The sequence below is a fragment of the Pogoniulus pusillus genome, chromosome Z, assembly GCF_015220805.1.
Source record: "Pogoniulus pusillus isolate bPogPus1 chromosome Z, bPogPus1.pri, whole genome shotgun sequence".
In the NCBI taxonomy this organism is placed as follows: Eukaryota; Metazoa; Chordata; class Aves; order Piciformes; family Lybiidae; genus Pogoniulus; species Pogoniulus pusillus.
Genome location: NC_087309.1, coordinates 61439429 through 61467386, shown reverse-complemented (window position 1 = coordinate 61467386; position 27958 = coordinate 61439429). Strand labels below are relative to the sequence as shown.

General features: G+C 40.0%; 1 protein-coding gene across 1 annotated transcript; it reads right to left on the bottom strand.

Moving 5' to 3' along the window:
- Positions 1-14: 14 nt before the first annotated feature.
- LURAP1L (leucine rich adaptor protein 1 like) lies at positions 15-20505 on the bottom strand. The gene is made up of 2 exons (XM_064176847.1): positions 19917-20505; positions 15-948 (listed from the first exon to the last, which is right to left on the bottom strand). Exons 1-2 carry the CDS (start codon positions 20154-20156, stop codon positions 574-576), a joined length of 615 nt encoding a protein of 204 aa, XP_064032917.1. The 5' UTR covers positions 20157-20505; the 3' UTR covers positions 15-573.
- Between the last annotated feature and the right edge of the window lie 7453 nt (positions 20506-27958).

Genomic DNA, 27958 nt, shown 5'->3' with positions numbered 1-27958 from the left:
GAAACTGCACACAATAAAAATTTAAGATATTTTATATTCCAAGTGAAGACAGCTTAAAAGAATCAAATTATCATTGCTTACAAAAGGAAAATTATCTTGTAGAGGTATTTGCACAATTCAGATTTAAGGCTCAATAAGAACAATGTCTTTGGAAAAGCCAAAGCTGGTAGTCAAGAATATTTACCATAGTATGTATGTATTAGAAGATATTTTATTGCCAACAAATACAAAATTGTCTTATCCCCTGAAGTCTCATTTAAAGATAAAGCTTTTCCTTCACCACTTTTAAACACCTGTAAGTAGAACACTGAAAAGAAGTTAAAACAATCTAACAAACCCCAAAACAATTGCAATAATAAATTAAGTAAAAAGTGAAAAGACGGAAAGCCCATCCACAAGGGGAAAATGTATTAGAACAAATGTAACAAAAAAAAAAAAAAAAAATCGAGTGGAACAAAAGTATCATATTTTCCTTCCAACAGAAGGTTGGAGGTTTTGCACGTGAAACAAAATAGCAGCAAAGCAAAAAGGCTAAGTGTGAGTGCACTTGTGTTCCACTGCAACTTGATTTTATTAACCAAAACAGTAGTACTCATCGGAATCAATTTGGGAAAGCTTATGAAGAGGTTGTGAGTCGTCCATGATAGAAGAATCACTGAACTGGTCCATATCTGAAGGAGTTTGGTGACCTGGGACATCATCCACTAAGGTGTCCAAATAACTTCCTACTGAAATTCCATCTAGTCCATCACTACAGTCTTGTAAACTGCTACAGCTGCCATGGAGGGAAGTCTTCTGACTCTCCAGCAAGCTGCACAGGCTGCCACTCAAACTGCTGCCTCTGCTGGCAATGGCTTTCTCTTCAATCATCCACTTGATTGATTCGATACTTTCATTGATGATGAGTAGCTGGCGCATAAGCTTCACATCAGTGGCTCGGAGATTAACCTGCAAGGTAAAATTAAGCAAAAAAATTACTCATTTTTTCAGAATTGAACTCTAAATAGCAAGGTGAAGGCAACAAATAGGTTGACACTCATCCCCCCTTTAAAAAAAAAAAAAGTCCACCTTTCACATTCAGGACAAATACATTTATTTAAATAATCAGATTTTCTATTCTTTGTTAAAAAAAAAAAAAAAGGTACAAGAATTGCTATACCAATGCTACAAATGAAGAACGAAGTTCAGCTGGGAGCCTGATCAAGCTACATATGCAGTCCATGCCAGCATTTGCATGTGTACTACTACAGTGTTATTTAGATGAGAAAAACAGCTGCTATGACAGCTCTTGGGAGACAGCTTCTATTATTTAGAGTATCAAGACACAAACACTTTTCCACTGACGCGATTGCGGTAAGCTGCTTAGCAGATCCAGGTAGCTAAGCATTCACTCCAAATTATCCTTGTTCAGGCTCCCTGAGTAACCTAACATTTTCAAATATGCTTAATTTGAAAAAAAAGTTTGTGAAGTTTTAACTTATTTTCACACATCTGAGTTTCCAACATAGTTATGATGGTTGAAGGTCGCACCTGGAAATGTTAATGGCAAATTGCAGTGCTACATTTCGCAGATGCATTTGCTAACTGACTTCAAGTTTTCCTTAACAGATTATCACTTTAACTCAAATTTCTGCAATGAAAAGATGAGGCTTAAAGCTTTTACTTCTTGCTTCTTTTATCTAAAACATCACAAGGGGGGGGGGGAAAAAAGTCATATCAGTGTGAGCTCCTTTGGTGGTTTGGCCAAAAGTCCACCAAAGCCGCTCTCTCACTCCCCTGCTTAGAAGGACAGCGGAAAATATAACAAAAGCCACTAATTATAAGCAATTTAATAAAATAATAATAAGCACAAGCAAAAGACCACGTGCAGAAATCAAAAGTGGAAAGAGATGTTATTCTCTACTTCCCGTCATCAGATGGTGATTTGCCTTGGGAAGTTGGGCTCTACACATAGCAGTTGCTCTGAAGGATAGATGCCATCGATGACTATCCCCCCACTTCCTTCTTTCACTTAGTTCTTACATCTGAGCTGATATCATATGGCATGGAATGCGCTTTTAGCCAGTTTGGGTCCCCTCCCAAGATCTTGCCCATTTCTGTTCTGGAATACTACAAATTCTTTTCTTCTCCCCCTGCCCTGTGGGTTTGAATGGGGAGAAGGTGCAAAAACTGCTTCCCCGCCCTGCCCTGCAGGCTTGAAGGGGAAACAGCAGAAGGTGCCTTTCTGCATGTGGGCTCACCCATGTGGAAGCCCACACTGGAATTAGGCTGGAATTTCTCACCCAGTATGAAATGATAAATGGACACTTTGTCTAGAAAAGAATAAATAGAGCAAGGGAGAATGGGAAAAGGTTCCTGCCTTGAGAGTTCCTGCCCAAGAGTTCCCCACCTTGAAAGAAGAGCTCCTGACAGAGTGTCCAACAGGACAGGTTCCTGCCATGACTGGACCGTCCCTGCTTTTGGATGTCTTCTACCCTTTGCACAGCTTTTGGTTTTACCCCATCCCTGCTTTTGGACAGTTCTCCCCAGTTTTGCACCCTTCTGTGCAAACTTGCAGGCTTGGCAAGCCCTGGGGTCCTCTGAGAAACAGCCATCGGCAACATCTGGACCAGCCCCTCTCAGACCATTTCAGCAGCCAACTTGCTGGCTGCCTCCCAGACTGGTGGACAGTAGCAGTTTTGGCTCTTCCCTGCCACTGTGAAGGCAGCATTGTTCCATGATCATCGCACTCATGGAAGAAGTGCTTGAGATATTTCTGAGTTTGGTGGCTCTGCCACTCACCCTGGGATTCTGCTACTTGAACATACACTACTGGATATTGTCTGCAGCATCAGGAGGCTGCTTCTGTGGAGGAATTCATGGTCTAGCCTTGAGCTCTGTGGTAAAGGGTTGGACTTGATGATCTGTGAGGTCTCTTCCAACCCTGATGATACTGTGATAATACAGTAAGGGGTCATTGCTGAGTGCCTATCTCACCTCCAGGAGTAAGACCTGCAGTTCTTTTAATCTTCTGCTCAGCCTGATTGATAGTGGGGTAAAGCCATGTTTATAGAATCATAGAACCATAGAATCAACCAGGTTGGAAGAGACCTCCAAGATCATCCAGCTTAGCCTTTTCTATTTCCTGACTTCCTCAATGTCTGTATTTGTCTATAATATCCTTTTTAAAAGAAATTCCCAATCAAACTTAATCTAACTAAACTAATTTTGTATATAGTTTGCAGGAGGAGTTCCAGGAAAATAAAATGGTAAATGGACACTTTGTTTAGAAAAGGATAAGAGCCGTGGAGAACAGGAAAAGGCTCCCGCCTTGAGAGTTCCCACCTTGAGAGCTCCCATCTTGACAGAGTGCCTGACAGGACAGGTTCCTGTCATGACAGAATTCCCATTTTGGACAGCTCCTACCTTTTTGCATGGCTCTCAGTTTTACACCGTCCTTGGTTTTGGGTGGTTCTCCCAACTTTTGCACCATTCTGTGCAAACTTGCAGGCAAGCTCTGTGGTCCTTTGAGAGAGCTGTCAGCAGCACTCGGACCAGCTAATCTCAGACCACATCAGCAGCCAACTTCCTGGCTGTGCAGTTTGGCTTTCCCCTGCTACTGCAGAGGCATCATTGCTTCCACAAATCCCTGTCTTGTGGCATTTATGTCTCAAGACATTTCTGAGTTTGGCGGCTCTGCCACTTGCCTTGGGTTTCTGCTGCACGGATCTATACTATTGGATATTTCTTACAGCATCAGGAGGCAGCTGAGAGCAGAGAAACCCACCCCCATCCCCCCCTTTCTTCATCACCCAGACTAGCCTCAGCTAGCTGGAAGTTAAGGAGCAAAGTTTTATATTCACATCTTAGCACAATACACAAGCAGGTATTTAAAACAGATTACAAATATGTGCAGCTATATACAGAAATATACAAGTTAAAAGTATTACAGAAACACAACACCCCTTTCAGAAATCAGAGTCCCCAGAAGGGGCTTCCAACTACCCTTCCACCTTCTTTCCACTCCTCTACCTTATCCCAGAGTCTGCCTTACGTGCAAGGTGAGTCACAAAGGTTGGCAAGGGAGGTTAGAAGCAGAAGAATTAGTTACACAGATCCAAGCAGAAACACACACTCCAACAAAGATACACACTGTCTCATCTATGTTTCTGCTCATAATTTCATACATCTCAAAAGCCTATGACTGAAGCAGACGTCACCACTGTTTCCTTTTCACAGCCTATATCCAATTTCTCTAATTAAAATACTCCAACTAGCCTCAAATTAGCATATATTCCTTACCCTTTATTTCTGTTTATATGTGTGTGTACATATATACACACACACGTAATCTGACTGTTTTGTAGTGGTGGTGTAAAAGTGTAAAATATTCTGTGTAAATCAACTGATAAGTCTCCCTCTGTCTTTTTATTTTTCTCTCCCTTTCTTATCTCTTGCTAAGAAGGGAGGAGGGAGAAGGGAGAAGGGGGGGAGTGGGGGCATTTTTCTTTGCTCTTACACTAAGAACATTATACCTCCTATTCACCACATAAAACAAGTGAAGCTATTGAAAAGGCAGTCTGACATGATTTCTGGGTTTGACTGTAATATCTAAGTATGCAAGGCCAGAAGGTACTTTCATCTATATTGTGGGAACTTGATGATAGCTTGTGACCTAATCAAAACTCCAGCCCTTTCCAGCAGCACCTCAGCACTACTAAATGTTTGGCATTACAACAGATCCACTTCCAATCTTGTCACTTCCACAGTAAGACCTCTTCCTAAACAAACTTTTGTCATAGTGCCAAGATGCAGCATGTGTTGTTAAAACCTTTGCAAATAGTAATTATTTACACGAGTAACATGTCTAGCATGTAATTTGTGTCAGATTTCATCATATGTTCCTAAATCCTTTAATTGTACTAACCAATCATACTACACGCAGATATGTCATGTCTAATACACATTACATGCTTTCCTTCCACAGAACACTAACATCTTAACTTTCACTTTATTAATACAAAAAGAGACAATGCACTGCATAAAAAACACTTTTTCACTCAACCTAGAAATAAGGAAAAAAAACCAAGAGTAGACTTTTTGTACTATTCTCCAAGTTCACAATCATTACAGAGAAAGACAGCACCTGCATTGTGCACCCACAATGGAATGAAGTGGAATCATTACTCTCGCAAAGAGCAAAGACTGTACCTTGATTTGCTAACAGTATAATCTGGACATGGTCCTTTCCATCTTTCTCAATATCCTAAAATACATTGACTGGTATGGTTCCAAAAGGTTATGTATTTTTATTTTTTTTAGAAACTGCAGAAGGTTGTACTGGCTCTGGATGGGATGCTTCATATCAGCCAGTATGGTGCTGTGTTCTGTTCTGCAATTAAAACAGTGCTGACATCATACAAGTGTTTCAGCTGCTGATGAACAGTGATTGCACAGGATCAAAGCCTTTTCTGTTTTTCACTGTGCATCCCTTGTAGAGTTGTCTGAGACTGGGAAAGATATCTGGAGGGGACAGAGTTGGGACAGGTGACTAGAACTGACAGAAGGGATATTCCCCATCACACAATATTGTGCTTACCAATAAAACCCTTGTGTGTGGTTTCTCCAATGCACCTGTTACTCAGTGACTGACTGGACACCAGTGTACTAGAGGCAGATAGTGGCTGACTACTTCCGCAGTCTCCAGCATTACTTCTGAATTAAATCGAACACCACAGAATTGAACATGGCCAACCTGTTGGTGAGCATAATAGCTTTGACAATCACATTTTTAACAATACTATCATTGTTTCAGATGTGAGGTTCTGAAAACAGATTGACCATTTTTAGCACTCCTGATCGAGCCTGTTCCGCACCTCTTAGCTATACATCACTACAAACCATTTGCTCAGCAACCAGCCTGTCTTGCAAGCAGTAAATTACCTGAATTCTCAAAGCAACTACATGCTTCAGCAACTTACTGAATACATGCATGCTTGGAGATAGAAAATTTCCCAAAAGGCTGATTAAGAAAATGTTTTAACAGAGCTAACACCAATATGCCTCTAATGAAACAGTCCCTTTTAAATTAGCCATTTCATACATTTCAGATTCAGTTTATGGGAACTATTTCTTGTTGTAAATATACCCACAGCTTCAGCGTTCCTACTGAACAGCCTTACTGGGAGTAATTATTTGCATTCTTGTGTACTTGAGTCCTGCTCCAAGTTACCACATTGTACCAAGTCTCTCATATTGAGAGCGTGCTTTCCCTGAAGCAAACATTAAAAGCAGTCCTCCAAGTGTCCTTTTTTTTAAAAATATGTTTTATTTCATCATCTGCTTGATAACAAAAAAATGTCACTATAACATTTCTTGCCTGTCGTGCACAATCACCTTAGTTCATACTTATGTAGCTGCAACATATGTAACTGCTGGATTAAAGAGATCATTTTCAAGACAATTCAACTAAAAGGAGTAAACACAGTAAAATCTATGCTCGAGAGCTCCACTCCTTATGCAGACTAATAGATGCATTTCAGTAATAACCTAGATGGAGTGTATCATAACTAATACAGGTATTTCAGAACAGTTTCTATAGCTGCTCTTTGAGTTAAAAGACAAGCATGGCAAAGATGTGTAAGTATGCACTAGACCTCAGTATAAACTTGTGGTATGGTCCTGAGGTACCCCAAATTCCTTTCTTCTCTCTCCCCCTCTGCAGGTTTGAATGGGAGAAGTAGGTGCGAAAACTGCTTCCCCCTGCCCTGAGGGCTTGAAGGGGGGAACAGCAAAAGGTGCCTTTTTGCATGTAGGCTCTTCTGCTCAGCCTCACAGTGGAGTAAAATTGTGTTTATAGCTTAGCCTTTTCCATTTCCTGACTTCCTAAATATCTAAACTTGTCTAGAATACCTTTTTTTTTTTTTCTGTGAAGAAATTCCTGATTGAACTGAATCTGTAAATAAACTAAATTCATTTTTGTATATAGTTTGTGGGTGGGGTTCTAAAAAAATAAAATAATTTTGTTTTTTGTTGTTTCTGACACGGCCACATTAATTCCTTGCCTCCATGGCAAGTACACAAATAAAACAGATTGTGACAATACAGCAAAAAAGAACTTCTGGTTACAGTATATCTTTTATATCTTTTTGCCTACTTTTTACAATCATAATAGTGCAGAAGCCCAAGGAACATTGCAAATGTTTAACATTAAACTGTCATAGCAAGAGAAAATAAAGTCACGGCATCCTTCAAGCAAGGCAGTCTGGTGGTGTACAAGAACTGAGCAGATTAGCATTTAGACACAACCAGACCTTCAGTCTGGAAAGAATAAACTGGCCTAACCACCTGTCTGTGCCTCTCAGGCTGGTTATTCTAACAAGATACTTCCTTACATAATTAGCGTTGTTCATGGTCTTCCCTAATAATGTGTTCAACATTGTCATAATTTATTCAAGATACTTTGTATACATAGAAATATATGTACATATTTGTTTGGTTTTGGTTGGTTTCTTTTAAAGGAATTGACCAGGTTATCGGTTTTAGAATTAAACTCTTAACGACCAGGGCTGTTAACAAAGACAATTACCACTTCCTGGCAGTCACCCAAAATAGTGCATTGGCTGTCCCTAGCCTGGTGACTTTGGTTATGGATCAAAGGTCCACTTGCATTCAGACTACAAGCAGAATGCACTTGTGTTTACCCACCGCATATTCTGTAGACATAAGTTCCAGTTGGTTCCAGTTGCCTCCAGAGTGGGCCCCATTCTCCATCAAAACCAGCAAAGCTAAAAATTGTATTCAATATATCATTTTCATATGTCAAAGCTGCCTGCAATTCCAGTTCCTTTCTGCAGATTACTTTGAGATTTCTGGGGCCCAGAGAGGATGCTTATTTTAACTACATGAAGTCAACAGGGATACATAATGATATCTGAGGAAAGATATTCATAAGTTCATTTAAAAGACACTCATTTCACTTTTTGCCCAACACCTTTATGTTGTGTGCTGTAAAAGGAATCAAAATGAAAAAGAGCAAAATGCCTAGACTGGATTCTGAATTTGAATACAGTCTTTGGCATTATATGTCAGAAAGCCAAAGAGCTTTTATATGACATTGTAAGGACACAGGTTTACTATCCTTAGCTGGAAGGAACCATTTATTTCTTCCTATTGTGGGAATTCTCCATATTCACTTCACTGCAGAATCAACTACCTTGGATTAATTCAGGCATTATAATAATTCAAGCTAATTCTCTCATTTCTTCACTATCTGCTTATGCATAAACAATGTATCTGGTGGACAAAGTCTAACAGAGATGAGACTGTCAGTGAGCTGAGGTAGATCACACTGTTCTTCACTATGCCATATGTGTCTGACAAACATTTCTTTCACACCGATTTAGGTAAATGGAAATTTCAGTAATATATGTCAAACAACAGATATACAGATTATTCCGTGTCTGGTTTCTTTCAGGGTAGACTTGTGTTATAATGTACTGACGGATAATTTTCCCATTTCATTCCTCTTGTATTTTGTGCTTATGCTAATCCTCAGCCAATGAGTGCAGATACAAAAGCTAAATATATCCTATTCCATCTTCAGTTTAGAGCTGTACTTTGCTGATCTCACTTATTTCTGCACATTGAGTAAGTTACACTGAAACTTCTCAGAACAATTAAAAAAAAACATTTTGGTGGGTTACAGAAGTTTTCATTGCTTACTTTTTGCCCTCTTTCACAAAAGATATGTATACAAAAATTGTTAAAATTCTCATGGCAGATTTTTAGGCAGAATTCATTAGAATCTCTGAAGTCTCACCTATTTAGAAAGTGAGCAGTCATAAAGACTTTAGCTTCTTGTGTCTTTAATCTTAGGAGTATAAAAAGCATCTCTATCCTAGTCAGGATCTTGTTTCAACCTGCTGCTGTTCCAGTGCCATCTTTCACCAAATGCCTATGATAAATATTTCTACAAGTCCTGCTGTAAAACTTGGCAGCAAAACAATATAGCTCTGTGAACAGTATTTTTTAAGTAGGATGGAAAAAAGACTGATGCAACATCGGCCAGAAATGATTCTGCTTTTGAAAGTAGACTTCACCAAGCACTCCTTAGCCAAAGGAAGGAAAATACTGGTCACATCTGAGCTACCACTACAATAATCAGGAGACAGAGTAATATAATGAAGGTGTAAGTTAGCTCAGTAAGCATTAAGAGTAAATAATCTCATGAGCAGGTTTGAAAGACATTTCTTGTAATTCTGCCAAAAAAATACATTATGCTAGTATGGTTACCATCTAACATAGGACGATTTACATTCATTTATATTTAAAATTATGATTTACATTTATCTTGCAACATCATGTTTTAATATGTTAATTTAACACATACTAACTGATTCCCTTCAGGCATGACAGGAAAATACAGGTCACCAAGTTATGCAACTATTTAATTGCATTATCTCCGTAATAAAACCACTAGGATCTCAAGGCCTTTTTCCACTTCCTTGAAACAAGCATGATCCTTTTCTGTGGAATACCTGTGAGAAGGCTGATATTTGTGTTAATATCTCGTAAAATATCTATGATTTGGAAGAGTTATTCACTCAATAGGATTTTTTTTTTTTTTAATTTAAATACCTGCTAAAGAGATATGATGTTGACTATCAAATAAATGCTAACCCACCTCTTCAAATACAGAAACACCACATAATTCAGAGAGAGAAAACATCCAGCCTGATAAGGATGAATGAATATAAAAGAAAGGTTCTCCTTACTTTAAAGCACAGTTGAATGAAAATAAAATGGAGCAGTGAAGAAATGTAGAGGCTTGAGAAATGCAAATATCTTCTAATAATATGGGAAGCTTTCACTGAATGTTTCCAAATATTCCATACTGCTGTCATAAAAGCAGCATCTGACCTTAAAAATGTGTCTACAATGACAGAAGTGAAACTGTCCAGAAAAATCTGTATTATGGACCAACAGAGAAGAAAATAGTACAGGAAACATTCAGGTCAATATGCAGCACTAACAATCAACTGTGGGTGTCAGAAAGTGTTACAGCAGATGGATGATCACAGCATCCTTTTAATGTGTTCTGAACACCAGCCACAACATAGGACTGTGTCTTCCCCACCAATATGAGACAGCTCTGGGGCTCAGTACCATATTGAGATTTTTTTTTCCATTGGATTTCACTCTGTGCCTTATTTATGCTTATCTTGACCCAAACACATTCTTAAAAGATGCAGTGCAAAAAATGGAAAAAAAAAGTCTGTTCATTTCTAAATTAGATTTGGTTAGTGAGCACTCCAGACCTGTTCATCCCTTTAAAAATAATTAATTTATAACACTGGCCCTTCATAAGGGATGCTCAAAAGCACAAGGTTAAACTAGAACTGAAACATCATGGGTTTGGCTTAAAGTTGTATCTAAAGTTTGAAAGCATTGCTTTTACCAAGGCAGAAGTGATCATCATCTCACTATTATTTTTTAAAGAAAAAAAAAAAAATCAAGAAAGAAACAATTATCCTGTTTCGTTAACAGGAATGGAAACATCACAATATTACTACTGGAGACAAATCTGAAATTCCTTGAAAGTCAGGTCTGCTTTTACAATACCTCTGGAGAGATAAAACGACTTAAAAAAAAAAAAAAGAAAAAAAAAACCCCATTGTCTTAATCTCCCCAGAATTCAAAATGGGATTCTGTTTGTAGTAATTCTATGGGCTTAGAGATGGGGTAGGTCCAGTTAAATGCATACATGTTATCTAAAACCCAAATCTTTTACTAATGGCAAACTCATGTCCTTTTTTACTGAAGATTTGTCTGAACAAAGAAATTCAAGACAGCTTTGTCATTAGAAGTCATCACATGTCTTCCTTGAACTGCTTTAATAAAATGGGTTGATATGCTGATCCCTGTTGTTTTTACCTTATGACAAAGTTATAAACATCACATTTCAAATTTAATGAATAAAAATGAGTCAACATCTCATCAAATATTTGTTTCTTTTCCTTTAATCTGTTCACTACTTGAAGTTGCAAGTGATCCATATTCAAACTTTAAAAACAAAACAAAACCAACAACAAAAAAAACCACAAAAAAGCAACCAAAAACTTTCTTCATATCTCTCCATCAGTGTAATTGCCATCGTGCTAAAACATGGTTCATTCACAGAATTCGTGCTCATCTGACTATAGTAGCATATTTAGTATCTTTCAGATAAAATGAAGAAAAGTTTGAGTCTTTCAACAAAAACAAGCCTTTCAAACTAATTTATCAATATAAATAGCTAACAGCTAGAAGTCAACCTGCATCACTAGTTTAAAATACTAGAAGAAAATATAAAGCTGGAACCACTTCTGAATATGAAGCTGGGACCAGCAGGCTGAAATGCTGAATTTGGCCAACACAACTAGCCAAGGAGACTGCTACAGGCTATATTAGATGCAGCTTTTAAGCCCCTTTGGCTTAAAATGTCAAGAGCTTCTTTGGTTCCAACAGAATGCACTCCAGTGTTCTGTTCTGTGATGCACAAGGCATAATTAACTGGGTAATACAGTGAAAATAAATATGAAAAATTAATTTGTTTATAGCAAAGGACATCTCATGAGAGGGTAATAGTAGTAACCAGTTATGAACTACAAACTTCAGGGCAAAATCAGGCACTCTGTGTATCAGTCTTTCAGTATTACCGTATCCCTCCTCTAACTAGAAGTCACTATTTATAATGTATGATGCAGATCTCAGCTTATTCTGTATCACATGCTCATGTCATATTGATCTTTTTCCAACATGGTTGATTCTATTCTATTCTTACACTCTTACACTTCTGGGGTAGTGTGGATGGATCCTAGCTTAGCAACAGAGAATAAGCATAACTGTCTATGCAGTTACCAGAAGTATGAGTGGAGCAGGAAGGTATCATGGTCATAGTAACATTTCCTATTTCTCTTTCTACTGAGGAAATACTAAATACTAAGCTAGAGTGCAGAAATAAGGTGCAAGATGTGCACCAGATTGCTAGGAAAGGACAAATATGGCCTTTGCCAATAACCATCCCTGACTTGGGAAGTGAGAGAACTGGATAAGACAACCTGGGAGACAACACGGAAGGAATAAAGAAGTATGGTTGTATTTGAAAAGGGCTTGCTAAAGATTTTCTGAAGTACTTTTGTTACTCAACTGCAACAGAGTACAAATTAGTAAAAGTTGAGAAACTACAAAAGCTTAAACATGATGTTGTGCTGTATTTCCTTTTCCACTGAAATGAGAGGACTGCTGCTTGCCATTGGTAAATGCATAATCAGTTGTATGAGGTGATGGCCGCTGTGAGCTATCTCATCTGCCTACAAGTTAAAGAGCAAATGTGCCTCCATTCCGTTGCTCCATCACAGCAACTAGCACTAGGTGCTAATGAAGTACAAAAATACCACAGGTGATTTTTTTGCTCTTGCATGCTAATAGTACTGTTCTTTTGCAAAGATACATTCTCCTCTACTGCTGAAAGATTTATAGTTTTCTTCTACTAGGAACCTTCCATCAAGCCAACACTTGGGGCTAAAACCTGCCACAATTCTCTTACAACACAGAGACAGCTCTTTAATGCTTACAGTGGTTTAAGGTGAAGGCAAAATGCACTTGCACTCACACATCAGGAAAAATTCTCTAAAAATTACCACTGGCTTCATGTTCAGTCTTCTCATAATTGTATAGTTTTGAGAAGACTAGACAATAGTTTAAAGTCCGAGTTTACAATGACACCTTGAATAACTTCTCAAAGTTCTTGTGTCAAATTCTGTTAGTCAGAAAATCTTCCTGACCATAGAAAGGATTCTTCAATATCAAACTACATAAAAACACTACAATGCCACTGTTTTATCATCACGTACTTTGTTTTATACATAGATTGTTTGAATCTGTGCACAGAGAAAATGGCCTGTATTAGCAGCCTACGTCAGAGAACAAATTCAGATTTGCACTATGACTGGGCCTTTTCCAGGCACCCTTCCAAACATACACATTAGTTTCATCCCAGGATGGATGCTAGACAAACCAATGCAGATTCTTCTTTTTGCTTAGCATTGTGGGTTGAGTTGAACTTGCTATCGTATTCAACAGTATGCTGCCTTCATGCCAGATTCAAAATAAAGTGCTGGCTTGAGCAGAGTATCATGGGGCTTGAAGTTCAGATTGCAACATGACAGGCTTCCTGTTCTGGTTGCTCTTTTCAGTTGCCAAGTCTGAGGTATTGTTTTTTTTCTTCTGGGCTGGCTGCTGCATGCTTGTGTGGAGGCGACCATCTTATCACTAGCTTCTGCTGCTGCTCTTTCATTTTGCTGTGCTTTTCTGCAAACAGGCTAAGGTAACTCTACATTGTACTATCTCAGTAAATTCCATATCTCAATCTAGGTAAGTTTTTTGTGTTACTTTTCCTTCCATCTGTGTGGGAAGATGAGGGCTTGGGAGAGACGGCTTTATCAACCCAGGACAGAAATGCCTCACTGTTTCCTTCTTGTTGTCAGGACTGTTTTTCCTAGTAATTTATAATTATTAGAAGGGGCAAGGTCAGACTCCGAAGCTTTATAAATTACAAAATCTTTTGAGCAAACAGTAGAGTTGTTTCCAATGTTTGCTGTCTCATAAGTACATATCTGAGTTAGGAAAAGCAGTGTAACCATTCCAAATACAACATTTCTTTAAACCAGTGGAAATTTTGTAGGAAGACAGAAGAAAATGGTAGAAAAATGCACATCAACAGAGCTGTTTTACCTTTGTTTCTACTGTGGGGTGAACATATGGGAGCTTGTAAATATTCATCAGATTTGTTAAATTAGAATATTTGGATGTGTGCTTCTTTAACTACAGAGAGGCAGTTGTCACAGCCAAAGCAGTAATGCAGTCAAATAGCTCACCTTCTGGAAGCAGCTTAGTCATGAATGCAGCTGGTGTCTAACAACAGGGAACAAAATTACAAATTAAGCTAGTAAGGTGTTTACAAAATCTGGAACCCAGTGGTTGAATAGCAATTCAGTATTGTGTTACGGGTACTAAGTGCTTTCACCTACATGGCACTGCACTCAGCTGGGCCAAGCAGTATTGTAGCACTGCAAATGAAACATTAAGGCAATTTCTAGAGCTTACACTATTTTGTGTTTTCCGTTAATTAAGAAATGTGCCATACCACCCTCCTGAACAGAATATATTAAGAAATACCAGGCTGGTCGAAAGGAGGAGGAGGATTACATTGCTGGGAGCAGAGTTGCATGCTCTGCCAGCTCTTCACGTTTATGGAAGCACTGGGAGATGCTGCGTATTCTGACAAAACAGAGTGACTAACTTCAACACTCAACACAGACTCTCTAGTGTCCTCTCCTTATCTCTTAGGAAGGAAACAAACCTCCTTTGGATCAACTTTGAGAGAGGAATCCTCAGACAAATTTTATTCCACGTGCTCATCCACAGTTAGACAGTCAGGGGGACTCACTCCAGGAACAGCACAGGACATTCTGGAAGGACCATCTGAATATGCTTCTAGATTAAAAAAAAACAAACTTGAGCTGTGTTGTTTATACCTTTCAAAGTTGTTATACAAGGTGGTCTACAGGCCCTCTGGATGTATTTTTTAGTTATTCAGGTCAATCTTCACACTAAGGTTTCATGAATATTTTCCCAACACAGTCAAGGCTCAGGCACATGACTGAGCAGGTGTTTAAGAACTTTTTGAGGAGCCTATTTCAGGATGTAGATACTGGGCCCACTAGTCGCTTTGGACACAAACTAACTCTCACTAGAGAAAATTACACACATAGAAAGACATCCATTGAAATCTAATTTATAAACTACCGATGACAAAGAACGGTACAAGTTGTGAAAAAAACAGGAAAATTATTTCAATAAGTATAATTACAATTTTTCTCCAAACCACATCGTCCAATATGGATTACTTTATAAAACAGAGTCTAGACATGTTGCAGACAATCCCTAGCAATATTTTAATTTGACAGAAGCCTGTTTTTAGCTATGAATTCAACAACTACTGAATATTCAGTGATACACCTATCTACTACAGGAAAACAAACAGCAATATCCTGTGAATTACAATATGGCTGTTTCACTGGACACATAAAAATATTGCTTGCCATTTTGTTTTGCTCCTAACTTGCTATAGACTCAAAATAAGTGCATATTTGGCTTTAGGGATACCAAGGCCATTTGTGTAACACCTGTGCAAATTAAGCTTAGAAAGCAACTTATCTTTGGGGCAACACTTACTACTTCACAATCAACATTTCTATGGTGTTTCAGTGTTAGGACTAGAGGCCTAAATTGTAAATAGAAGATTTCTAGAGAATTCAGGGAGTCCAGGGCGAGGGATTCCACTCTCTCCAAAAGGCTGAACAAAGCATAAGAGATATATTTATCCCATTCCACTAGGCTATGAAAATTCTATATAGTTTGAGTTGCATTATATTCTTTTTTTCTTTCTCTCTCCTGTTTTTCTCGAGTACTTCTCTGAACTTTGCTTTACTCCTCTGCACTGACCATTGTTTGGGTTATTGCAGGCAGGGAGGTAAGGCAACATGGCCTTCAGGCTGCTGTGTACAGGGGCATCTGAGCTATCATGCCCAGGGTGGTAGCTGGGCTGTTGTTTAGTTGTATATGTACATATGTATTTGTATGTTTATTGCCTTTTATATTTAGCCTACTTTTGTAAATAATAACTTAATTTTACTTCAAAATGCTGAGTAAGCACTGCGATTTACTTTTGAGGGGTGAATCCCAAATTCTATGTGGTGCAAAACCACATATATTTAGAACCATACAGAAGCCTTCCCAAACAAATCTGGTTTGTAGCACTCAGCTGATAAAGTAAGAGCCCCTCACAGTCACATCCTCAATTGTAGGTGTGCATTAAAGAACATCATTATTGTAATTATGAATCTCCTCCTTTGCTTTTATAGAAGCCATATATTTTGAAACAAATATTTCAACTTCTTCCTCAAACTCTGTAGCAGTCAGTCCCATCAAGCTCCTCCTCCAATCCTTGTCTATCTAGTCCTTGAACAACTTATCCTGAGACAAAAAAGCTAAAGCTTTCCTTAGGTGGTTGAAAAGACAAAGATTGCAGGTTTAAAATTATTAGTATTATGATTCCCTTTTGATTATTTAATGAGTGATTTGCCATTGGAATGGGCTACCCAGGGAGGTGGGAGTCGCCATCCCTGGAGGCGTTCAAGAAAAGACTGGATCAACCAGTCACAATCACTTAGTGCCATGGTCTAGTTGATTGGATAGGGCTAGGTGACAAGTTGGACTGGATGATCTTGGAGGTCTCTTCCAACCTGGTTGATTCTACAACATGTGAAAATCTTACAGATTTTGTTTGGGTTTTTTTAGAATGTTTTATGTTTTTTTTATATATTTGTGTTTGATTTTTTCCCCAGTTGTTTCTTTTTGTTTGGACCTTTTCTTCCCATTGTGAGATTTAGTAAACTAATCAGCACTGGTAATCTTGCTCTACAGAATTGTTGTGTTAATGGACATCCTCATATTTTAGCCTAAATTTACGTTTCTACTGTCTTCCTCCTTAATTGCTTGTAACAGATGCAATTAAAAGTTTCTTCAGCATTGTAAATAACTTTCTAACAAGCCAGCAAAAAGCCTTTTTGTTGCAGTTATTGTAGAACAATATTTGGTCAAACTACTTCTGAGTCACCACATTTTATGAAGTAATCACTTTCATAACTATCTCCTGTAGAGAATGCTTGCATTCACACAAAAAAAGGCTAAAGTTTCAAGCTGTGACTGTTACATGTGTTTCAGCAAGAATTTAAAAATATCAGTGCAAAAGATTGCAGATTGTGTAGGAGACAGATCCTTGATCTAAGGCAGCCTTAGCATTTTTATCCAAATAGTTACACACTCCTCCCTGGAGAATTCTCAAGGAGGATCTCATGACAGTATTCTAATACTTAAAGGTCAGCTACGAAGTGGACAGAGGCTCTATCTTTCACAGAGGACCACGTGGAGAAGACAAGGGGCAACAGGTGCAAGTTGCACCAGAAGAGGTTTTATATTGATATAAGAAAATTTTTTTTACAGTGAGGACAACTTCCTGAGAGACATGGTGGCTTCCTTATTGATGAAGGTTTTCAAGACACTAATGGACCGGGTGCTCAGTAACCTCACACAGGATCCCTTTCCCACGAATGGCTTAATCGGATGACCTTGAGGTCCCTTCTACCCTCGGCTAGTCTCTGAAAATCATGCTGTTCTGCTGATTTAATCATAAAATTTGTCATACACTTGCTAAAAGCTACTGACGGTCACTTAAACTGTAGAGCTCTGTGCAGAAGTGGTTTAGTCTTTTCATTACAAATTGTCAGTGGTCTGAATTTGAAAAGCAAGTTCAAAGTCAAAGCACATCCTCTACCCTTGAAACAAAGTAATCAGGAAAGAAACATTATGAAACCATAATATATATTCTTTGATATCAAGGCTGGCAAAAGATTCACTGTACATGGGCAGTGTAACTGGAAGTCTCAAATGAAGCACCTTTGACACTGATGTGACTATCCACAACTGAGACAAAAGTACTTGCAGTGATGCTGCTAGGTAAGGTGTTCGCAGTGTTTCACTGACTCTTCCTCAAATAGTAACTAGTAATGTAAGCATGTAATTCACTTGCCATTTCTGAGGACTTTCGGTGGTTGCCACACCTGATCAAGAATGGCCATCAGTACTGACTTGAGTGCAACACGTAGATTTTGTCAGGAACTCAGTGACATTTGCCAGCCAGAAAATTTAAATATGCATTAATTTAAGCAACCTTGCTCACATTCTCCCTCCAGAGTCTGAAAAGATGGAAAAACTTGGCAAAGCTATGGTACTAAAATCAGACTGTAATTATTTTTTTCTTTGCTAGATTTGATAATTTTCCTCGCTGATTATTTACTGCAGTGTGTAGCTTTTGAAGTCTTATGTATTGAATGGTGACTTCAAGACCATGACATACCAAAAAAAGGGCTGCTGCCATAATTGGCTATTATTAATCTTTCAGTTGAAGATTCTATGTAACCTACCACTAGAAGAAAGTGGTATGTTGTCACATTAACGTATTGACAGATTTCATACTGAATCAAGGGCACATGGGCTAGTAGCGGCACTCAGCACATCCTAGGCTTTGCAGAGCCCAGTGTTTTGACCTATGCTAGCAATAACATCTTGTTTCTCCTGTTACTTAATGGCTTCATGCCCCAAAGGTTTTCAGGATGCAAAATAGTCTCCATCAGGGTCTTCATGGGGAAAATTGAAAACCAAAAAATGGAAGGAGATCTGGTCAAGCAGGTCGATATTTTAGGAAAGCTACTCTGTGGTGCTTTGCATGTGATTTCAGTGACTCCCAGCAAAATCAGGCTTGAGGGGAAAACAACCATCACTGGCAGTAGCAAAAGGATCAGAAGAAAGATTCAAGTCTCAAGACCTTTAGCCAACAGACGTACAGTTGTCACACCCACAACACCAACCTGTCAGGTGCTTTAACTCAAAAGCCAAACCCAGCATTTCTAAGTCAAATATTACCAAATAATATGCTTATCTCTCAACATTCCCCTGCAGCAGATGATACAGAAGAGGTAATCACTTCTACTATTTCATTCATGCTCTTCTAGCTCAAGGCAACTTGATGGGAGTTGTCAAAGCTTCCTCCATTTCTAAAGCTTCTCTCATTTCTCTCCCTCTATAGTGTTCAGTCCAACAGATATTGCTACTTTAGAAGCACGACAAGCACAAGCTTATTATATAAAAGACAGGTGGAAGAACAACATGACAGGAAAGGAGATGGCCCTCCATTTATAAATGAGCAAAAACATCATCTTAACATGTTTCCAGCAAAATCCTCATATCCCAATAAGATCAAATTCCATATTATTTTCAAATAAGCTTTATGACAAGCTCTACAGAAAGAACTGCTACCAAGAAAGTGTCTTTTGGGACCCTGCATATCAGTTACATCCTAATACAAACAGAAGCCCGCTACATTTCCACATCTCAGTTACCCTGCATCACCAGTAGCATATCTGCTCAATGTCACTAGCTGCTTGCTCACTTGCTTCTAAAGGCTTCCTTTTCTTTTTTTTTTTTTTTCCTTGCCTTAAAAAAACGAAGCCAGTTTTACAGCATCATCAGAAAAACAAATTTATTGAGCCGATGATATACAAAGCAGGACAAGCACCTGCATGAAGGCAGCAAACAAATTAGAAGTTTTGAACTAACTACACCACAGCTCCACTGTGGACCACTGGCAATAAAAAACTCTCAGCCAAAGTATAAAATAGCTGTTTGTTCGACACTTAGAGTGCGTTTTCTGCACAGACTCTGAAGACCAATGTCCGGGAATTGAGGCCAAATTTTAAGCCCAAAAACATACAGTGTCTCTTCGGGAATTATCCATTAGCAGGAAACAGGTACGATGCAAAAAAAATCCATTTACAACAGAGATTAGTGCACCACTTTGTTTACTGATACACCACCTTTCAGTACTTTTAACGAGCTGACAGCGAAACAGAGGTCAACAGCGAGCCGATGGCGAGGTGCCACTCGGTGAGACAGAGCAAGTTACACGCCCGCAACGCCATTCAACTGAGAAGCCTTCTCCTCGCCCTCACCTGGGCAATACCTGAGGCCGTAGCCTCCCGGCTGGCACCCCGGCAGCAGCTCCCGGGAGCGGCCGGCGTCGCCTACCAGCAGCGAGGCCTGCCCAGCGCCGCCTGCCCGCGGCGGGCTGACTCAAAGCTGTCCCCGGCAGACCCTACGGGGAGCACTGCTCACTAAGAGCTGGTGCCACCAAGTGAGAGGCGGCGCTGCAAAAAGGGCCACAACCGTCCCAAGAGCTGCAGCACGGTCCCCTCGGCCGGCGGCCGGCTACTCACCATCTCCTCCTTCAGGAGGTGAAGCTTCGTCTCCAGCCTAGCCAGGGCGGCGGCGCGAGAGCGCCAGGGACCAGGAGCCGTGACGGGGCTGGAGACCGCTGCAGGGCCGCGGGCGGACGCGTCAGCGGCGGGGTGCCCCGAGAGCTCCTCTCCGCGCAACGGTCGCGCCAGGCTCTCGGGCACCTTGCGCCCCAGCTTTTGCTCCACGTCACGGAGGTCTGGCGGGGTGCCGGGGTCCATGGCTTTCCCTGGAGGGGCCTGCGGGTGCGGCGGCGATGCCGCCGGCACTACCCACGGCCGCCTGGCCGCCGCAAGGGCGCGGAGGCGCGATAATCCGCGGCAACGCCGGGGCTGGCGGCCGAGCCGCGCAAGTAACCCGCCGCAGACATGGGGATTTCCAGGGCAAACCAGCCCTGCGATCTTCCCCGGCCCTCCTTTGCCACCGGGTGGAAAGACAAAAACAGGCAGACGGGAGCGATGGAAAAACCAACCCCTAAGCCAGGACAGGGCGTGCCCCGGCCCTGCTCTGGCAGCGGGACCGCGATGAGCCCCGACAACAGCTGCCCGTCTCGGGGACCAGCATCCGAATCTTGGTGAGGCTTGGCTGTAACTTTAAAGCCCGCTGGCAGGTGGAAGAGGCGCGGCCTAGCCCTGCTACCGTAATGCCCGGAGAAGAGCCGCGGTACGGCGAGGGCAGCAGGGTGCCCTCCCACAGAGCGGAGTGCGCCCTGCAGCCGGGAGCGCCCAGTAGCGGTCGGGGAAACGGGAAGCGGGAGAGAGGTGATTAAAAATACAGAAAAGGAAAAGAGAAACGAAAAAGTGAGAACTAGGAAAAAAAAATCTGAAGACGTCTGTGACCCCAGCTCACTTTCTGAGAGGGAGAGATGTAGATGACATTTGTGAACGTTTTTCCCAGTCATCAAATAGGTTTTTATTGTAGGTAAGCTGCATATTCTTGTCAGAAAAGAAAGCCAAAAGCTTCCACATACACAATATCACATACACAATATCAGAATCCTCCTTCTTACTGTCACGACCCCTAAACGTGTCCTACAGTTGTGTTTCATTCTATGGATATTTGGAGAACAGCTTCCCTATAACCTCAATATTCATTTGTGTCGTTCTGTAAATTAGCAAGGATCATGTTCTTTCTGTATGAACTATGAACATCTTGTTAAGCAAAAGTTCAAGTTTATATTACTGTTGCTACAAGATTGAATTTACAAAACCCCACGTTGTTGCTACAATATCGAATTTGTTAAAAGTCCTTTCAAATATTCAAGATGAACAGCATTCAGGGAGTAAGCTGTATAATGTAGCATGTGCTTTCATTTTTTTATTTACTACCTGATGGCCTGATTCTCACAAGCCACAGTCTCTGCATCAGTATAACAGCATGCAAGTCAATGAATTTACAAGGACAAAACCATCTATTTATTTTAAAAAAACATCCTGTTTGGTCTTCAGAGCTACCAGATTTGGTAGACTAATCTGCATTTCAAGGAAATAGGTTTATCTTTAAGTAACTAAAAACATGTGCATCATACAGTATATAAATTCTATTTTCATCCTGTGGGACTGATGTGGAGGCTGGGAATTAATGTGGCTGAGTCAGGAATTATAAAAATAGAATTATTTTTATTTTCTTGTAACCCTGCACCCAAACTATATATATTAAAAAAAAAAAAAAGTGTGTTTGTAGATTCAGTTCATCTGGGAATTTCTTCAAAAAAGGATATTATAGACAAAGAATTTGGGAGGTACATACCACAGTGTAGCCTGTGGTTCTACTTATGTCACTGTGGGGAGAACATGTGGAAGTGGAATGGAAAACTCACTTCAGTTTTAGCTGCACAAGTTTGTGAACTGTGAGAAAACTCTTCCTGGAAGAATGCACTCCCAGTTTCCAGTGGAAAATTACCCAAAAAGAGCAGACAAGCTGATACTGCTTCTGATCCTCCTGAAGGGACTTCCGAAGCATCTATGCAAGATGCAAGTGATTCCAGTGTGAATTAGAAGGGCTCTGCCTGCAATCAGATGAAGGAGTAAGGACAGCTGGATTTATTGGACTGTGTGGATAAGGTAGTCTGGCAAGTTGAACCTACAGGAGTATAAATATTTAGTATATAGATGCACAGTGTACTTTGATGTCAAACTATGAGGGGTGGAACCCATCTGTATTTCTGGTGCGACAGGGGGATCACAGCACCTGGATGTGTTGGAAGGAGAGCATTGGAATGCAAGCCACAGTTTGCTTTCAGTTGGAGGTGTGGAAGCCCCCTGGAGTCACTGGAGTCAACCACCCCAGGGGTGGAAGCATAGTCCCACAGTTTAGACTGGTATGAACTGATCCAGACTGTACTGGAATAGTGTGGACCTGCAGAGCATTTTCAGTGAGAAGTTTTCTGTATACTGCAAAGTGATCTTAAATTTTGAGTGAGAGAGGACAGTGAATGATGTATGATGTATGTTGTCTGATGTTAATTGCTGCTGGGCATGGCATAGATGGTATAGAAGAAAGAGTGAAGAATGTCATGGGTTAAGTTGAGTCTCCTGCTGATACTCAATACCATGCTTCTATCATGCCAGCTTCAAAATGAAACTGGTGGATGGAGTAAAGTATTATGGAGCTTTACGTTCAGATTGTAATGTGAAAGGCATCCTATTCAAGTTACTGCTTCTGGTTTCTGGATTTGGCTGGGTTGGCTGCAGGTCCAGGGGTGGGGGAGTTAGATAGATGGCTTGTGCTGCTGCTTCTGCATTTTGCTGCACTTTTCTGCAAAGCAGGCTAAGATAATTGTGTGTTTTATTATCTCCTTTTGGGTAAAACTCTTTGTATTATCTTGGAGAGGTTTTTTTTTGTGTATTACTTTCCCTCCCATCTGTGTGGAGCGACTGGGGGTCAAAAAGTGGGCTGTGTTCATAGAATCATAGAACCATAGAATCAACCAGGTTGGAAGAGACCTCCAAGATCATCCAATCCAACCTAGAACCCAGCTCTATCCAATCAATTAGACCATGGCACTGTTAAACCATTACACTCATTTACTCCAGTAAGATTTGCCCTGGAGGCATTTAGCCATCTTGATCACTGTCCTCTGGACATCCTTTAATATTTTGATTTGCTTCTTATATAGAGGCACTTGAAACTGTACATAGTACTTTAGGTGAGGCCACACCAATACAGTGTAGAATGGGACAATGGCCTCCCTTGAGAAGCCAGCAATGAGTATGTTTGATGTACCTCAGGATATGGTTGATCCTTTGGGCTGCCAGGGCACACAGGATATTCAACTTGCTATTGACTCAAACCTCCTCTTTTTTTGGTGCTTCTTTTTAGTGTCTTGTCCTCCAGTTTGCATGTAAAGCCCCAAATGGAGACTCTGGCATTTGTTCTCATTCAAGTTGACATAGCTGGTGATTGCCCAACTCTGTAATCTACCCAAATCACTCTGTAAGACCTCTCTGTGTTAAAGGACACCACAGTTTTCCCCTGTTAATATTTTTGGCAGACATAGTTACTATGTACATTTAATTCCTTTGTCAAGATCATTTATAACATTAAGGAACACTGGCCCTAAAATTTACTGTAAGTCTGAGCTCAACCTTTCAGCCAATTGCTCACCCAATATATTATGGACTTGTCTATCCATATGCTGTATGTTTTATCCGTAGGAATACTGTGAAAGGCAGCATGAAAATAACTGCTAAAATAGAAACCTGCCACATATACTGTATTTGGTTGGTTGCTAGGTCACTGACCTTATCATAAAAGGAAATTAGGTTAGTTAGGCAGGACTTTCCCCTCACAGAGCCATGTTCACTATGTCTGATGACTATGTTGTTTCTCAAGGTTTTTTTTTCAGTACCTTGGGATGAATCCCTTTAGGCCCTCTAGACTTCTGTGCTTCTAGCTGAAGAAGAAAGTTTCAAACAAGTCGAGTTGGCTAGGAATTTGTCATTCTCCTGGTTGTGGTCTTCCAACACAGGGTCTAAGAGTCCCTATGCTCATCATTGGTGTTAATGACAGAGGTGAAAAAGTCATTTAATGTCTCTGCTTTGTCTACATCCCTGTTCCTGAGGTGATAAATCTCATCAAGTACTGAGCTAATGTTATCACTTGTCTTCCTTTTGCTATTAACATATTTTATGACAATTCTTTTTGTTATCCTTCACAGTGCTGGCCAGCATGATTTTTTTTTCTCTAGAGTTGTGAACAGCATCTCTCTGATCCTCCCCTGTTGCTCTTCTGTTGTTGTTGTCTTGTTCTCTTCTGCCTTGTGATGTCCAATCTTTTGGTGAGACTGTGAGCTTTTTGAATGGTGTACTTTGAATGTCTAAATAAGATAATTTACATCAGTCTTTGGTGGCTTAGACATTATTTATTTATTTAAACTCTTGGTAGACATAGACATGATTTTTGTGCCTTGTTAAATACTACTATCAACCACTTCATTCTTTCTGTACCTGGAAGTCTTGATAGTTCAGTTCAGCAACACATGGGTGCTTATGTAGACAGAAAGCCTCTTGGATAGGTTCTCTGTTGTCACACCAACTTATCTGCACCTCCTACAGGGTGTAAGAGCCATGGAATAAAAGCTAATTAAGTTGACTCTGCTAAGTGCTGCCTTAGACTTGCCTATGGTCTAAAAAGAGTCATAGAATGGTTTGGGCTGGAAGGGATGTTAAAGATCATCTAGTTCTAACATCCCTGACTTAGGCAGGAAAACCTTCCACTCAATTAGGTTTTTGAAGGACCTGCCCATCCTGGCCTTGAATACCTCCAGGGAGAGCGCGTTCAGAGCTTTGCTGGACAACCTGTTCCAGTGTCTCAGCACCTTCACTGTAAATTTTTTTTTCACAATATCTAGTTTAAATTTACCCTCTTCCAGCTTAAAGAACTGAACTTTAGTTTTGCTTAAAGAAGCAGAACTAAATCTTCTAACCTGCTGTAATAGACACTCATGGACACATCTTTGCTTTTACAGGATTTCTGAAGGGCTGTTTGTCGGCACTCTGTGACGGTCAAACCACATCCCATATAGCTGCAGTGATTGCTGCAGGACTCACAGTAAGCACACAAAGAGAGACCTATTTAGTGTATCCAGCCTGCTCCTCACAAATCTTGGAAATTCATCAGAAAGAACTGCAAATGTGCTGTTATGTCTAGCTTGTCAAACCAGCCCAGACCACATGCACTTCTCCTTTACAAAAATCCTTCATTTTAAGCCCCAAATGTTTAAGTTTTGCAAAGCTCTGCAATCTTCCTCAGACTGGGCAGTAATCTAACATTAAACATCCACAGTATAAACAAGAAAATAACCAGCACAATTGGTAAAGACTGAATATTCAAAATCTGGGTTTTTTAAAATTTATTATGCAGTCCTGTCAGCTGACAGCTCAGGCTCCAAACTTATGGGAAGCATCTAAAACTTATTATCCAAGGAACATTTCATCCTCCCTTCCTTGCAGAAGCAGACATTTATTCATACAAAGCAGCTTGAGCACTTCCCTTAAAGAAAGCTCCTCTACCCCTGCACCTTCTCCCCAGGAATTAATCTCACCTGCCACTATATGCTGTCTGCCACCCTCCCTCCTCCTAGGCCCCATCTCAAGTTTCTTTTCCTAATTGAAGATCATTTCCCTTCCCAATGAATCAAATCCAATTTAACTTCTTCCTCTCATGTCAAATCTTTAATCTTCTAATTTCCCATAAATCCCTTCCCATAACCAATCTCTGTCAGGTGGCCTCATGTTACTCTTGCTTTGCTGTGGCCAGAGCTGTGATCTTTACACTATCCATATCTTTAATAAATGAAAAAAACAGAACTCTCACTAGATTTTCTCTCTTTGAGACACAGAGGATGACTAGGTTCTTTATGACTTTCTATCTCTTCAGCTGCTCCCAGAATCATGACAGCAGCAGTTTTAGGACTTTCTTTTCCTACCTGATTTAAAAACGTTGATAACAGCACAAATACTACAAAAATACATGATTTTTCACTTAAAAAAATAGAGTAGTATTGGTATTAAGCTAAGCATTTTGAAAGTAAGCAAGTGATCCTAAAACCATTTCACTGTTTTTCCTTCACATGTTAAACCTGTGAGGTCTGGAATATGGCACTGCCTTTGTCTAGAAGAGTGAATATAGTGTAAAAAAAAAACAAAACAAAACAAACATAGTGCCATCACACAACATACTTGCATTTCCCAAAGATCACATTGTCAATCTGATTTTATGAACTCTGAGGATGTAGTTGAACCGGGTAACTACTTTCCAGCCCATAAGTTAGGATCCTTATTTTGGTAGTTTTTTGCAGATATAGCTCTTGAATGACTGCTGAGCCTAACCATATGAGAGATCACAGAGGACAAAAGGCAATCCACTGGACAACACTGGGCAGCTTGAGAAGACTGACAATTCAAGATGGAAAGGAAGAGCGAAACAATAGCTAATTTGGGTGTAGATATGTTACACTTAAGAGATGAGACATGGAAGCTTGGGTTATTTATACTATCCATTTAAAAAATAATGTATCTCTTTATAATGCATTTCTTTTCAACTTCTATGCTAAGGAGTCTTAGAGGTCAAAAATATCCTGCAACATATAAATTTGTCTGAATCCAGATCCAAAAAGGGCACAGAATCAGTCCTTCCTTTGGCTAGACTACAGTCTAAGATGAATTTTCCTCAATGATATTGGAAATATTAGCCCAATTCAGAGATTGCTCAGGGTTTCACTTAACTGAGTGAGCAATCAGACAGATCTCAAGCTTTGATCAGCATAGAATGCTTAGCCCTACTAAGCCAAGTGCTCAGGTGTGGTAATCTCTACTTTTATTTTATAGAAATAATTCTCAAAAACTATCTTGAAAAGTATCCAGCAGATACATAATTCAATACAAGTTTTCTATTTTCTCAATCTTTTGACAGTGTCAGACAGGTTTCTACAGTACAACAAAAAGATTAGTTGATATTTAACCTTACTGTGGATAAATAAGGATTTAAGAAAAAAAAATCCTGGAGGCCAGCCAGTTTTGTGGAGGTAATTCTTCATCATGTAATAAAATAGCCTTTAATTAAAGATGGAACTAATTCCAATAATGAAATATACTTCTTAAGTGTTGAACAAAGAAAACACCACATATAACGAGGAGAAAATGATCTTTGCTTTGCTTATGCCAAGGATCTGGAGGCTCTGATTAATAAATCATAGAAGATGATGCTGTAGTAACCTGGGTCCTGAAGGAATCCCAGGGTTACTGAAATAAATAAGCCTTACATAAATAAATGCTGTTAAGTGGCCCTTCCTTTGGAAGTAAAGGCTACAGGAGTGGGGCCTTTGTCTTGACTTCAAAGGCTGTGGGAACATTAAAAGAGTTTCAGGTACATGACGACACTGGGTTTGGTAGACAGGAGTCCTGCCTTTCCTGCCTTCAACAAATTGCCTTATTAATGCCAGTATTCTTTGTCAGAAGCTTCTAGGAAGCAGTTATTATTTGTTTATTCAAACCAACACCCAGGGGAGGGTGAGGCAGTTTGAGCTGGGTGTTCATTGGTCATGCTGCAGTGTCGCATTCCATGACTCCTACATGGGCAGGTTAATGGTGAACTTCAGCAGGTCCCTTAGGAGGAACGAAGATACTCTAGAACTGAAGAACTACTGCAAACCATTAAAGTCAGGCAGACTAACAGAAGGTGTTAATGATAGTCATTGAGGTAGCTATAAGGGCAGAGTGCCCTGAGGAACTATTACCTCAGAAGCAGCAAGAATACTGCTGCAGTGCATTGTCTTGTTCCCACAGGCCCATGAACAGAGGAACCTGAGCATAGTGGTGGATAAGCAGGTATTTTATTTCTGTCAGCATTTTATTTATGTCTCAGTGATGCCTTCTGAAAGTGGTTAGTCTGTTTTCCTGAGCTCCTTGCCATGGACTGCAAAAAAAGATCAGAATGAGGAGCACAAGAACAGCATTTAGGAACACAGATTAGTGATTAGTATTTTCTTGGCTTTGTTTAAAAGAAGGACAAGAGATTGCTG